At 38.5% G+C, this 14,693-nt stretch overlaps 1 protein-coding gene across 3 annotated transcripts in view; it reads left to right on the top strand.

The window, feature by feature from the left end:
- GMPS (guanine monophosphate synthase) overlaps nucleotides 1-13,226 on the top strand; it is a 79,098-nt gene extending 65,872 nt beyond the window's left edge. For all 3 annotated transcript variants that reach the window (XM_019440202.2, XM_019440196.2, XM_019440206.2), the window contains exons 13-16: nucleotides 6,030-6,145; nucleotides 10,584-10,714; nucleotides 11,651-11,823; nucleotides 13,104-13,226. In XM_019440202.2, coding sequence (XP_019295747.1) covers nucleotides 6,030-6,145; nucleotides 10,584-10,714; nucleotides 11,651-11,823; nucleotides 13,104-13,205 — 522 coding nt within the window. In that variant the 3' untranslated portion in view covers nucleotides 13,206-13,226. The remainder of the gene's footprint in view (nucleotides 1-6,029; nucleotides 6,146-10,583; nucleotides 10,715-11,650; nucleotides 11,824-13,103) is intronic.
- The last annotated feature ends 1,467 nt before the right edge of the window (nucleotides 13,227-14,693 follow it).

Genomic DNA, 14,693 nt, shown 5'->3' with positions numbered 1-14,693 from the left:
ATTCATTCTATAGTAGGATTTTCTTCAGTCTCCAAGTATTTGTTACCTTTCCAAATTTTTTCTTGTGGTTGATTTCGAGTTTCATAGCATTGTGGTCTGAAAATATGCACGGTATGATCCTGATCTTTTTGTACTTACTTAGCGCTGACTTGTGTCTCAGTATATGGTCTATTCTGGAGAATGTTCCACGTGCACTGGAGAAGAATGTATATTCTGCTGCTTTAGGATGAAATGTTCTGAATAGATCTGTTAAGTCCATCTGGTCCAGTGTGTCATTCAAAGCCATTGTTTCCTTGTTGATTTTTTTGATTAGATGTTCTGTCCATTGCTGTGAGTGGGGTGTTGAAGTCTCCCAGTATTATGGTATTACTATTGATGAGTTTCTTTATGTTTGTGATTAATTGATTTGTACATTTGGGTGTCCCACATTTGGCGCATTAGTGTTTACAGTTGTTAGGTCTTCTTGGTGGATAGACCCCTTGATTATGATATAATGCCCTTCTGCATCTCTTGATACAGTCTTTATTTTCAAGTCTAGATTGTCTGATATAAGTATGGCTACTCCGGCTTTCTTTTGTTGACCATTAGCATGATAGATGGTTCTCCATCCCCTTGTTTTCAATCTGTAGGTGTCTTTAGGTGTAAAGTGGGTCTCTTGTAAACAGCATATAGATGGGTCTTGTTTTCTTATCCATTCTGTTACCCTATGTCTTTTGATTGGAGCATTGAGTCCATTGACATTTAGAGTGAGTACTGAAAGATATGAATTTATTGCCATTATGATGCTTGTAGAGTTCGAGTTTCTGGTGGTGGTGCCTCCTTTCTAATCTTTTGTTGCTTTTGGTATTTATTTATTTATATATATATATTTTCATCTTTTCTCCCCTCAGAGAGTTCCCCTTTTACTTTTACTTTAAAAAGAAAGTAAAAGGGAATTATAGGTGCACATTGTTTGTCACCTTTCTCCCTTTAACTTGACATCATGGGCTTCTTATTACATGCCATTACAAGTAGATTATTATTTTTTCTAAAAATTTTAGAAATGTTTATTTTTGAGAGAGTGGGAGCAGGGAAGGTGCAGAGAGGGGGCTGGGGGGGACAGAGGATCCAAAGCGGTCTCTGCACTGACAGTAGAGAGTCCAATGTGGGGCTCAAACTCATGAACTGTGAGATCATGACCTGAGCCAAAGTTGGACACTCGACTGAGCCATCCAGGTGCCCCAAGTAGATTATTATTCTTTTTTTTTTTTTTTTTTTTTTAATTTTTTTTTTTTTTTCAACGTTTTTTTTTATTTATTTTTGGGACAGAGAGAGACAGAGCATGAACGGGGGAGGGGCAGAGAGAGAGGGAGACACAGAATCGGAAACAGGCTCCAGGCTCCGAGCCATCAGCCCAGAGCCTGACGCGGGGCTCGAACTCACGGGCCGCGAGATCGTGACCTGGCTGAAGTCGGACGCTTAACCGACTGCGCCACCCAGGCGGCCCTAGTAGATTATTATTCTTTTAATGTTTATTTATTTTTGAGACAGGGAGAGACAGAGCATGAATGGGGGAGGGGCAGAGAGAGAGGGAGACACAGAATCGGAAGCAGACTCTAGGCTCTGAGCTGTCAGCACAGAGCCCAACGCGGGGCTCGAACTCACAGACCGTGAGATCATGACCTGAGCCGAAGTCGGACGCTTAACCGACTGAGCCACCCAGGCGCTCCCTATTATTCTTAACTGTTACCTTGTATTCCATGTATGGTCATACCATAATTTAATCATTCCCTTACCAGTGGACATTTAAACTGTTTCACTTTTTCATTACTATAGGTATTTCACCAAATATTAATCATAATTTTTAAGCAGTTATTTGTGCTTCTATAATATCATGTCTTGTATTAAAGAGCATGTACATTTTGGACTTTGGTAGATACTATCAAATTAGCGTTCATGTAGTCAATTCTCATATCTCAGTATATTGGCTAGTAGGTAGTTAGCTAATGAATCTTTTTAAATTGTTTATTTTAGTTTAAAATTTTTTAAGTTTTTGTTTATTTATTTATTTTTTTTAGTAATATCTACACCCAACATGGGGCTCAGACTCACAACTCTGAGATCAAAAGTTGCACACTCTTCTGACTGAGCCAGCCAGGCACCCCTTAATTTAAAAAAAAAAAAATTTTTTTTTAAGTTTATTTATTTTGAAAGAGAAAGAGAGTGTGAACAAGCGAGTAGGGGAGGGGCAGAGGAAGAGAGAGAATCCCAAGCAGGCTCCTCTGCACTGACAACATGGAGCCTGATGTGGGGCTCAAACCCATGAACCGTGAGATCATTATCTGAGCTCAAACCAAGAGTCAGATGCTCAACCGAGTGGCTCAGTCAGTTAGTTGAGTGTCCAACTCTTGATTTTGGCTCGTGTCATGATCCCAGAGTCGTAAGATTGAGCCCTGCATTGGGCTCTGTGGAGTGTGGAACCTGCTTAAGATTCTTTCTCTCTCCCCCTCCTCCCTCTTCCCCCACAACCCCCTCTCTCTTCTCCCCTGCTCCTGCGCACATGCTTGCTCTCTCCCTCTCTCTAAAATAAAAATTAAAAAAATATTTTAAATAAAAAGCAAAATCACTTGCATTAAAAAGGACAAAGGAAAAGGGAATCAATATTATGTTTTATTCATTATTTTTTAATTATTAAAAAAATTTTTTTTTAATGTTTATTTATTTTTGAGAGAGACAGAGACAGTGCAAGTTGGTTAGAGGCAGAGAGAGAGGGAGACACAGAATCTGAAGCAGGCTCCAGGCTCCGAGCTGTTAGCATAGAGCCTGACGTGAGGGTCAAACTCTCGAGCCACAAGATCATGACCCGAGCTGAAGTGGGACACTCAACTGACTGAGCCACCCAGGCGCCCCTGTTTTATTCATTATTTTTAAATTGATTTTCTTAGTTCATTTTTGAAGAAACTGATAAATGTTTAAGAAATTATTTTATCTGACTTAGAAATGCTTTATCCACCTAATAAACGGGCAGATTTTTTCATAGTTTTTTTTTTTAATATAGTTTACACACACTGTTATGTTATTTTCAGATGTACAGCACAGTGATTCAACTTCTCCATATGCTATGCTAATGCTCACCACAAGTCACCATATATCCCTATTATAATGTCATTGACTATATTCCCTATGTTGGGCCTTTTATTCCTGTTACTTGCTCATTTTCTAACTGGGAATCTTGTGTCTCACTCCCCCTTCACCCATTTTGCCCATCCTCCCACTACCCTTCCCTCTGGCAGTCATCAGTTTGTTCCTGTATTCATGGGTCTGATTCTGCTGTCTCTTTGGTTTTCAGATTCCACATAGGAGGGAAATCATACAGTATTTGTCTTTCTCAGTCAGACTGAATTAGCATCATAACCTCTAGGTCTGTTCTCCTCCCCCACCCCCTCAAATATCTTCTAGGTCTATCCATGTTTTGCAAATGGCAAAGTTTCACTTTTTTTATGGCTGCGTAATATTCTGTGTGTATGTGTGTGTGTGTGTATACACGTATGTGTAGACACCACATTTTCCTTATCCATTTGTCTATTGATGGACACTTAAGGTTTTTCATTGTTTATTGTAAATAATGCAGTAAACATAGAGGTGTGTATTTTTTCAAATTGATGTTTGTATTTTTGTTGGGTAAATACCCATTAGTAGAATTATTGCATCATATGGCATTTGTATTTTTAATTTTTTGAGGATCTGTTTTCCACAATAACTATCAATTTACATTCCCACCAACAGTGCAATGAGGGTTCCTTTTTCTCCACATCTTTGCCAACACTTAACTCTTTTTGATACTAGCCATTCTGACAGGTATAAGGGGATATCTTACTGTGCTTTTGATGTGCATTTCCCTCCTGGTTAGTGATGCATCTTTTCATGTGTCTATTGCCATCTGTAGGTATTTGAAAAAATACCTGTTGAGGTCCTCTGCCCATTTTTTAATTGTATTGTTTGGTGTTTTTAGTTTTGAGTTGTAGGAGTTCTTTACATATTTTAGATGTTCACTCCTTATTGGATGTATCATTTTTCAGATATTTTCTTCCATTCACTGGGTTGCCTTTTGTGTTTGTCAGATTCCTTCATTTGCAAAAGCTTTTTATTTCAGTGTAGTCCCAGTAGTTTATTTTTGCTTTTTGTTTTCCTTGCCTGAGGGGATATATCTAGAAAAATGTTGCTCTGGCCAATACCAGTGATTTTACTGCCTGTGTTCTCTTCTGGGGTTTTCAGGTCTCACATTTAGGTCTTTAATCCTTTTTGAATTCATTTTTGCACATGGTGTTAGTGGTTCAGTTTTATTCTTTTACATGTAGATGTCCAGTTTTCCTGGTGCCATTTATTGAAAAGACTGTCTTTTCCTTCTTACCTCCTTTGTCATAGAGTAATTCATCATATAAATGTGGGTTTATTTCTGGCCTCTCTATTCTTTTCCTCTGATCTATGTGTCTGTTTTTGTGCCAGTATCATACTGTTTTGATTACTGTAGCTTTATAGTATATCTTCCAGTCTGGAATTGTAAGACCTTGTTCTTCTTTCTCAAGATTGTTTTAGTTACCCAGGGTCTTTTGTGGTTCCTACAAATTCTAGTATTACTTGTTCTAGTTATGTGAAAAATGCTGTTGGTACTTTGATAAGAATTACATTGAATGTGTAGATTGTTCTGTGTAGTAGAGACATTCTAATAATAGTCCATGGGTATGGAATCCTGTCTTTCTGTTTGTGTCATCTTCAGTTTCTTTCATCAGTATTTCATATTTTTCAGATCTAGGTCTTTCACCTCTTTAACTTTATCCCTAGGAATTTAATTCTCTTTAGTGTAGTTGTAAGTGGTATTATTTTCTTAATTTCTCTTTATGTATGGTGTATAGAAATGCTACTGATTTCTGGGCATTAATTTTGTATCCTGCAGCTTTACTGAATTCATTTATTACTTTTAGTAGTTTTTTGATGGAGTCCTTAGGATTTTCTATGTATGGCATCATGTCGTCAGCTAAGTGACAGCTTAACTTCTTTACCAATATTGATAACTTTTTTTTTTTCCCCTTCTCTGATTGGTATGGCTAGGACTTCTAGTACTATGTTGAATGAAAGTGGCGAGAGTGGACATATGTGTCTTATTCCCGCTCTTATAGGAAAAGCTGTTAGTTTTTCACCATTGAGGATGATGTTAGCTGTGGGTTTTTCATATGTGGCCTTTGTTATGTTGAGGTAAAACATTGGTAGATCCTGTCTGCCAAATTAAGTATGCCGGCTATATACAGTTTGGCAGATATTTTGAATGAAATCCCAATGAGCTTCTGGCATGTGTTGAATAATTATTTTTTTAAATATTTATTTTGAGAGAGAGAGGGCGCAAGCAGGCCAGGGCAGAGAGGGACAGAGAATCTGAAGTAGGGTATGGGACCCTATCTCATGAACCTTGAGATCGTGACCTGAGCCAAAATCAAGAGTCAGATGCTCAACCAACTGAGCCACCCAGGCTCCCATGCATTGAATGAATTTTTAAAATTACCAAGATACTTTCTTTTCTTTTTAAAAAAAAATTTTTTTAATGTTTATTTTAGAGAGAGAGCGAGACTGAGAATGAGTGGGGGAGGAGCAGAGAGAGAGAGAGAGAGAGAGAGGGAGACACAGAATCCAAAGCAGTCTCCAGGCTCTGAGCTGTCATCACAGAATCCGACATGGGGCTCGAACTCACGAGCTTTGAGTTCATGACCTGACCCTAAGACGCTCAACTGACTGAGCCATCCAGGCGCCCCTAAAATTACCAAGATACTTTCTTTATGTCTGAGCTCATTTAGGTAGAATTTAATATGGGATTTTAATTTAGGATTTATTTATATCATTAGAGAAATACTTAAATATGCATTTATTCAAGCATGTTTTTGTTTAAAAAAAAAAGAAAATGATTGTTGATGATGTTAATCATGAATGAAATATTTTCCAATCTGTGTTTTGATTTCTATAAAACCATTAAAAATTATTGATTGTATTTTTATTTTCAGGGTGACTGTCGTTCCTACAGTTACGTGTGTGGAATCTCCAGTAAAGATGAGCCTGACTGGGAATCTCTTATTTTCCTGGCTAGACTTATACCTCGCATGTGTCACAACATTAACAGGTATGTTCTGCAGGGGACAGGGGGTGAGGTGAAATGGGAAGATGTGTTTTTTTTAAGATCTTCTCACTGTTGAGAGACCAAAAGACTCAACGTATACATAGATAACAATTGAACAGATACTTAATAATAGCTTGTGTTTTCTTCCTTCATCACAGTGTAGTCACTGGCTTATTAAAAAGCTTTTTATTGTTGTTTAAAGGAAGACTAGGAAGGATTTTTTATTTAGTATAAAATATTAAAGGCACTTTTAAAACCTGTGTTCCAGGGGCACCTGGGTGGCTCAGTCGATTGTCTGATTCTTGATTTCAGTTCAGGTCATGAGCTCATGGTTCATGAGTTTGAGGCCTGCACCGGGCTCTGTGCTGACAGTGTGGAGCTTGTTTGGGATTCTCTCTCTCTCTCTCTCTCTCTCTCTCTCTGCCCTCCCCCTCCCCCCACTTGCGCTCAATGCTCTCTCTCAAAATAAATAAACTTGAAAAGAAAGCGTATCTTTCATATTATCATCTTATTAGTTCTTGGTTTATGATAATATGTTTTCTTCCAGGATTTCTCCCAGGGTTTCTTCTACTAGAAGGAATACATACAGGTTATAGAATTTTCAATAGAGACTTTGTTAATTTAATAACAATCCCAAGGGAAATCAAAGGGAAGAAATGGGCATATGCCAGATATCATTAAAATACATGCAGAATTTATGTTGATTTTGGTTTTTTCAGGTCTAGTTTTCCTTTCATTTGCACATTAACTTCTTATGTTGGGAGTATCAACAGCTGATTTATAATCTGTTTGTAATACTCAATTGCATTGTCCCATCTATAGTTCAAGAAGTATCACTTGTTTAGTACCAGATTGCTAATTAGATGTTCCAGTTTCACCATTGGGTACTTTTTTGTTTTCTGCATGAGTATGAAGCAATTCACAACCAAAAATATTTTTTTTAATATACTTCATTGTCAAATTGGCTTATATATACAATATCCAGTGCTCATCCCAACCAGTACCCTCCTCAGTGCCCATCATCCTTTTTCTCTCTCCCCCACCCCCCATCTACCCTCAGTTTGTTCTCTGTATTTAAGAGTCTCTTATGGTTTGCCTCCCTCCCTCTCTGTAACTATTTTTTCCCCCTTCTCTTCCCCCATGGTCTTCTGTTAAGTTTCTCAAGATCCGCATGAGTGAAAACCTATGATATCTGTCCTTCTCTGACTTACTTCACTCAGCATAATCCCTTCCAAAAAAAATTCTTGAGGTTTCAGTTTACTCAAGGTTGCTGCAGTAATTAAGAACCTACCCATTGGTGTCCACCCTGCAGGATGTGTATAGTTCTAGAACTGCCTGCTGGGTTGTGCTCTCAGACAGGGAGTTGCAGGGAAGCCAGTGTTTTACTAAAAAGGCTTATTATCGTGATGAATCTAAGGCCTGCAAATACAGAAAGCACCTTTATGACACTGAAAAGAAGTACTAATAAATAACAGTAAATTTGTAATTGCTTATTTTGAATGGAGATAATTATCTTGGTTACAATAATGGTTCATAATCCATCTTCTAGAGAATACGTAATGCCTAAATAAACTTTTTAGGTCATATAGAAAATTCCTTTTCCCTGAATTTGACTCAACTGTTTTTGGTTTTCATTTCACAGCATTCTTACAGTTTGAGCTCTTGCTCAGTTTTTCTTTTGCTAAAGGACACTCACCCTTTTTAAACTTTATCTCTGGCCTTTTGTATGCTGGTTTCTCTGCCTGTCTTCTTCTTCCCTCATGTGTTCCTCCCTCCCTTCCCAAACATTTCCCCTACTGCCCAAAAAATAAAGTCTAACAAACAACAAACAAAACAATAGATCTTATTTTATTAACTTTTAAAGTTTATTTGGAGAGAGAGAGGTGAGGGTAGGGGAAGAGACAGAAGGAGAGAGAGACTCCCAAGGAGGCTCTGCACTGTCAGCACAGAGCCCGATGCCGGCCTCGAACTCGGGAACCGTGAGATCGTGACCTGAGCTGAAATCAAGAGTCGGACGCTTAACTGATTGAGCTCACCCAGGTGCCCCAAAAAATAGCTTTTAAAACATGAATCACAAACCCTTAAAAGAGTCTTGGTGAATTTTAGATTTCTTTGCCAGGGTCCTTTTTGGGAATTGGAATTTAAATAATTAAAGACTTTTTTTTTTTCCATTTTTGCCAAATATTTTCCTAATTCACATTATGGAATCTTTGTATAGGGAGGGACTGCTCCAGTTTCACTGTTCTGTACGGTGTAAAAGACTACCTATTCCTGTACATTCTGTGAACACTCTTGTTTGTAAAAAATAAGACAGAGCAAGTTCATGGCATTCTTTTTCCTAGTTGCTTTTTCCTCAGGGGATCATTTATGAACTCTAGGGACTGTATTGCTGAGTCAAAGTGTAGCTTTTTATGCATGGGACAAAAACCTGCTTGCTCTCATAGGTTTAGGAGGAGGCAGTCAATTAGTTGGTGGTAGTGGCAGTTTTGATGTGATGCAGTTTTCTTCTATGTGTTTTTATTCCAAGTACTTACTAAGAAAAAAAAATTCATTAAACTTTATCATGGAAGTTGCCAAGAGATATTTATTGTCTTTGGTAAAGATAGATAGGGCTAGAGAAGAGGGACAGTTGTGTGCTGGCTGGAGTCAAGAGTGGGGAGAGCTAGGATATGTTCATACCCGCGTCCTGACTGCCCCTTGTTTCCTGGGTGAAGGTTGTGGAACAGATCCTCCCAACCAGTGGTAAGACTCCTCAAGTTGTTGTACTTACCTGATCCTAATTTCCTCAAGCCTTGTTCCTTTATTATAAGTTACTTTTATTAACACCGTTATTAAGATAGGAAGCGTATATCTTTCTTTTAAACATATACTTAAAGAAGTAGTGATTTATTCCTTTGGCAGGGAATAGTAGGATGCCAGATTCTATTTTGGTCACACTTTTTTTTTTTTAATTTTTATTTTGTAAATTTACACCCAAATTAGCGTATAGTGCAACAATGATTTCAGGAGTAGATTCCTTAATGCCCCTTACCCATTTAGCCCATCACCCCTTCCACACCTCCTCCAGTAACCCTGTTCTCCATATTTAAGAGCCTCTTATGTTTTGTCCCCCTTCCTGTTTTTATATTATTTTTGTTTCCCTTCCCTTAGGTTCATCTGTTTTGTCTCTTCAAGTCCTCATATGAGTGAAGTCATAAGATTTTTGTCTTTCTCTGATTTCACTTAGCAGAATACCCTCCAGTTCCATCCATGTAGTTGCCAATGGCAAGATTTCATTCTTTCTGATTGCCAAGTAGTACTCCATTGTGTATATATACCACATCATCTTTATCCGATCATCCATCGAGGGACATTTGGGCTCTTTCCATACTTTGGCTATTGTTGATAGTGCTGCTATAAACATGGGGGTGCATGTGTCCCTTCGAAACAGCACACCTGTATCCCTTGGATAAATGCCTAGTAAATTGCTGGGTCGTAGGGTAGTTGTATTTTTAGTTTTTTGGTGAACCTCCATACTATTTTCCAGAGTGGCTGCACCAGCTTGCATTCCCAGGTCATACCTTTTATAATGGGGAAATGAGGATCTTTCTTTGGGATCAATGTTTCCCAAAGTGAAAACAAAATTGAGTAGTCAGATAAGCCTGTAGTGCATTTCCCAAACTTACCTTGGAGGTTTCTAGTGCATATTAGCATAGTACAGTTTCTTAAGTTTTGTCATAAAGCAACCTATTTATTTGTTCAATTCAGTGTTTCCCCAGACTTCTGTGGATTGATTTCTTAGGGGTACTATAACAAATTATCACACACTCAGAGACTTAAAACTCAGAGACTTAAAACTTTCACAGTTCTAGAGGCTGGAAGTCTGAAGTCAGGGGGTTAGCAGGGCTATGGTCCCTATGACATAAGGCTCTGGGAGAGGATCCTTCCTTGCCTCTTCTTAGTTTCTAGTATTTACTGGCAGTCCTTGGCTTGTGCAGTATAACTCCAATCTTTGTTGCCATTTTCACATGGCCCTCTTTTTTCTATGTGTGTCTGTTTGCAAATTTCCATCTTCTCAGAAGGACACCTTCATAGATTAATGTCTACTCTGGTCCTTACAACCTTCCCTTAACTTGATTACTTCTTCAGGGACCCTATTTTCACTTACAGATTCCAGGTGGACATGAAGTTTGGGGGATACCCATCTATCCAGTACATTATATGAAAAGGGAATCGTGGTAATTCCATATATATTTGTACATTCTGAGATACTATTATTCCAAAGAATACACTTGCAGGAAGGTACATGGAACATAGACCCTTCTATAATCTTACATCCTGTCCTACCCATGTGGTGATTGGAAGTAGGAGAGGGGCCTCAGGATAAAGGGAAAGAATGATACTCTATTTGCCTTGCTTCTACTAAAATGTAATTTCTCTATAATTTTTGCTTCCCTTCTAGAGTTGTCTATATATTTGGCCCACCAGTTAAAGAACCTCCTACAGATGTTACTCCCACTTTCTTGACAACAGGGGTGCTCAGTACTTTACGCCAAGCTGACTTTGAGGCACATAACATTCTCAGGGAGTCTGGTAAGTTGCTCATTTTGTTTGTCACTACATGCTGTAACTAGAATTTGGAAGTGTGGCATTACAGTTTCTAGTAGGAGGATGCAAGTTTGAATTTCTAGATGCTTTTATTTTTATTATTCATTCCTGTGGATTGTTCTGTGATATTGCCTGCTATACAAAATTATTCACCTTTATGGTCATTTGTGGACATGTCCATAGGGGCAAAAAATTTGAGTTGCCTGACTCCCATGTTCCCAGTTTAGGTTATATAAGGTGATTTTTTTGTTTCACTCTATTACTGTAAACAAGTGTCCTTTTTGTAGTCTACTTGGTACCATATGTTTTGCATTTCTGTGCTGTTTGTTTCTGCTTTTACTATTTGAAATGCCCCCCAAGCATAGTGCTGAGGTGCTGTCTGGGTTTCTAAGCACAGAATGGCTGTCATGTGCCTTATGGAGAAAATACGTGGGTTAGATAAGCTTTGTTCATGTATGAATTACAGTGCTGTTGGCTATGAGTTCAGTGTTAATGAATCCAGAATAAATATTAAATGAGGTGTCTTTAAACAGAAACACATGTAAAACCAGGTTATGTATTGATTGGTTGATGAAAATGTTGTGACCAGAGGCTTACAGGAACCTAACTCTGTTTTTCCTCTAGGGACAGTGGTTTACTGTTTACTAATTCACTGTTTGCAGAATAGACTATAACTACCTTGGGTAACAAGAATAAAATCATATCACTGTAACATTAATACAGTCATCAAATTCTATTGTTTGTATTTGTGATTGAGTTTACTTACAACGATGTTGAAAACAATGCTGCATGATGACGGTCTTAACTGTTATGCTTATGTATGTGATTTTAGATATTGTCTGGGAAGATTTAATGGAACTAGGTTAGAGGGCTTTTTCCATGGTACGTGATTGGTTCTGCATGTTAACTTCCTTTCTCTAGGGTATGCTGGGAAAATTAGCCAGATGCCAGTGATTTTGACACCATTACATTTTGATCGAGACCCGCTTCAGAAGCAGCCTTCATGTCAGAGATCTGTGGTTATTCGAACCTTTATTACTAGTGATTTTATGACTGGTATACCTGCAACGCCTGGCAATGAAATCCCTGTAGAGGTAATTTATATATTTTTTTCTCATACACGTTTTTAATATCTCTTATATTTTGTAATTTGGTGAATGGAATAGGCTATGATAAAATTCGTATTTCTCGGGTTGGTTTTCTGTTTATAAGATGGGCTTTTTTTTTTTTTTCAATCTCCACGTAATAATTTAATGTACCGTAGTAGAAAAGACCTTAAATTTATTATACCCTCCAGATGTCTGATTACTATATGGAGAGTATCCACCTCTAATCTGTAATTCTGTCTAATCTTGCCAATAATATATTTTTTTAAATTTTTTTTTTAACGTTTATTTATTTTTGAGACAGAGAGAGACAGAGTATGAACAGGGGAGGGGCAGAGAGAGAGGGAGACACAGAATCTGAAATGGGCTCCAGGCTCTGAGCTGTCAGCACAGAGCCTGACGCGGGGCTCGAACTCACGGACCGTGAGATCATGACCTGAGCCGAAGTCGGACGCTTAACCGACTGAGCCGCCCAGGTGCCCCATTGCCAGTAATATTTTTAAATATTGTTTTCTAAGAAAGGGTGAAAGCCCTGGGAGCGAAGAAGAGTTTATTAGAAATAAGGATGAGATTTGATGCAATGATGGCTAGACACCCATGAATTGCTTAATGCTCTACTTACTGTTTTTGATCACCATCTTCCTCTCTTGTTATCTCTCTCTCCACTGGAGTATTCCAAAGCAGTTATTTGCATAATAGCAAATGAAAACCAAAGTGAAACTTTATTAGGTGGCCCGCAGCTCCCATACTCTAATGCAAGGCTCTGGTTATAGCTGGATAGCTAGGCTGGGGAGTGTGGCTGTTTTCCCTTAGGCTCAAATCTGTTCTTTCAAGTGACCAGGCCTCCTCCTCCTCATGTACACTTGGTAGTGGTTATTGTTACAGTGCATTATCTGCCACCTTGCTGGCCTCCGAGTTGTATGTTTCAGCCACACAGAATTTGTGACACATTGGCTTTAACATATAAAATCACGTGCTTGGATATCACATTGCTATCAGTGTTTCTAAACACTTGTTATGCACAAGCAACAAACATAACTTGCAGACTGGCAACTGCAGACTGCACTTTGAGTAGTACTGAGTTAAGTCACTTCAGTCTATAGAGGGAAATTAGGTTCACCTCATAACACTAATCAGAGACCATGCCATACACGTGAAAGACAATAATACAGATAGATCACATTTTAATTGTAAATGCAAGCCTACTAAGTCTGTTGGACATGCACTGGATCCTGGTTCTTCTATTTATGATCTTTGTTTTATAACAGGTGGTGTTAAAGATGGTCACTGAGATTAAGAAGATTCCTGGTATTTCTCGAATTATGTATGACTTAACATCAAAGCCCCCAGGAACTACCGAGTGGGAGTAATAAACTTCTTGTTCTATTAAAGTATTGTGTTCAGTTTAAATTGATTAGAAACCATTCCCAGTATTGACATGCGGTACTGTGAAAAGAGTTACTGGAGCGGCTGCATCACATCTGAGTTCTCTACAGCAAAAATCTACGGCTTAAGAGCTGAGTTGGGGATAACTAAAAGGGACTGAAGAGTTTGTATGGGTATAATCAAAGCACCATTGCCTACACTCAGACAGATTGACATTGCTTTTGCCTTTGCCTCACTTGTTCTTTATGTATAAACTCACTGTTGCTATTAATGTCTCTGTCAATGAAGATGTATGAAGGTGGCTGAGTTTGGGATTAGTAATGGGCCTCTGTCCCCTTTCCAGTTTCTAAGAGCTGTTAGAAAACACCCATTATTTACCAGTGTGACTTAGTATGTATATCTTCCAGAGAATCTGAATTTTCCTGTAAGTAACCTTACTCCTCCAAAGGTGGGGATAAGGGATGAACATAATCAGATAAAGGTGTAGGTGGGTTGTTTCAGTCACTTTTGCAGAAACTGGGGCTATCAAATGTAAGCTGCCATATCACAGTCATGGGAGGCCATGGGAGAAGGAAGCTATGAATGGCCTCAATTTAAAATGTTTTCAAATCCTGTTCCACATAGATGCCTTGGTGTTCACCGTCAACCTGTTCATTAGTAAGGAGCTTTATCACCGCCCCTCCCCCGCCGCCACCCCAGTGTTGCCAGCTCCCATAGCCTTGCTGAGGAAGTTTCTGTTCTTTTTCCCACAAGAGGCTATCTCTGGTGTAGCATCAATAAAGTCTGAGCATTTTAATCTCATTTGGTCAGAGGGCCAGCTCTGAGCTGACATGCTCATCACGCATGCCCATCACGCATGCCCACAGTTTATATCATCTAGTAAAGAGTGTAAAAAGAACTCTTAGATGTAATCTGTAGGTGGATTTATTATTACCCACTGCTCAGAAGACTTGTGACCAGTTCTTGGTCCATGCAAGATATTGCCAAACCTTATAATCTTTCTATCATTCATAAGAAAAGATTCAAGAACTTGTGTAGGACTCATTGCCATTGCCACTGGTTTCTACCAGATCCTTTATAACATCCATGTATGCAGTATAAAAATAGTACTAGACTTAAATTCTACAACCATTTCTCCATATTTTAGCTGATCTTACTATTTAAGAACATTAGTGAGTTTTTGTTCTGTTTGTTTTGTTTTTAATTGAGGTTAACTGACATGTACTAGATTAGTTTCTGTTGGCATACTAAACCCATTTCAGGTTGCTGCCTCTTCAAGATCCTTTGTATCAATCAGGTACAAAATTTTCTTTGGGATTCAGTGTTAGGTAAATCGTAAAATTATGCGATGTAGAAGTCTACTTTTTATTCTGGCTGGTCCAGAGGACAAGAAAACTGTATTGCCAGACCTGCAAGGGAAGAACTTCTGTCTATTGTAACAGAGACCCGTCCCCAAAGCAAAGGGGTATTTG

The sequence above is a fragment of the Panthera pardus genome, unplaced genomic scaffold (assembly GCF_024362965.1).
Source record: "Panthera pardus isolate Hobbes unplaced genomic scaffold, ASM2436296v1 HiC_scaffold_16, whole genome shotgun sequence".
In the NCBI taxonomy this organism is placed as follows: Eukaryota; Metazoa; Chordata; class Mammalia; order Carnivora; family Felidae; genus Panthera; species Panthera pardus.
This window is presented reverse-complemented; position numbering and strand designations above follow the sequence as displayed.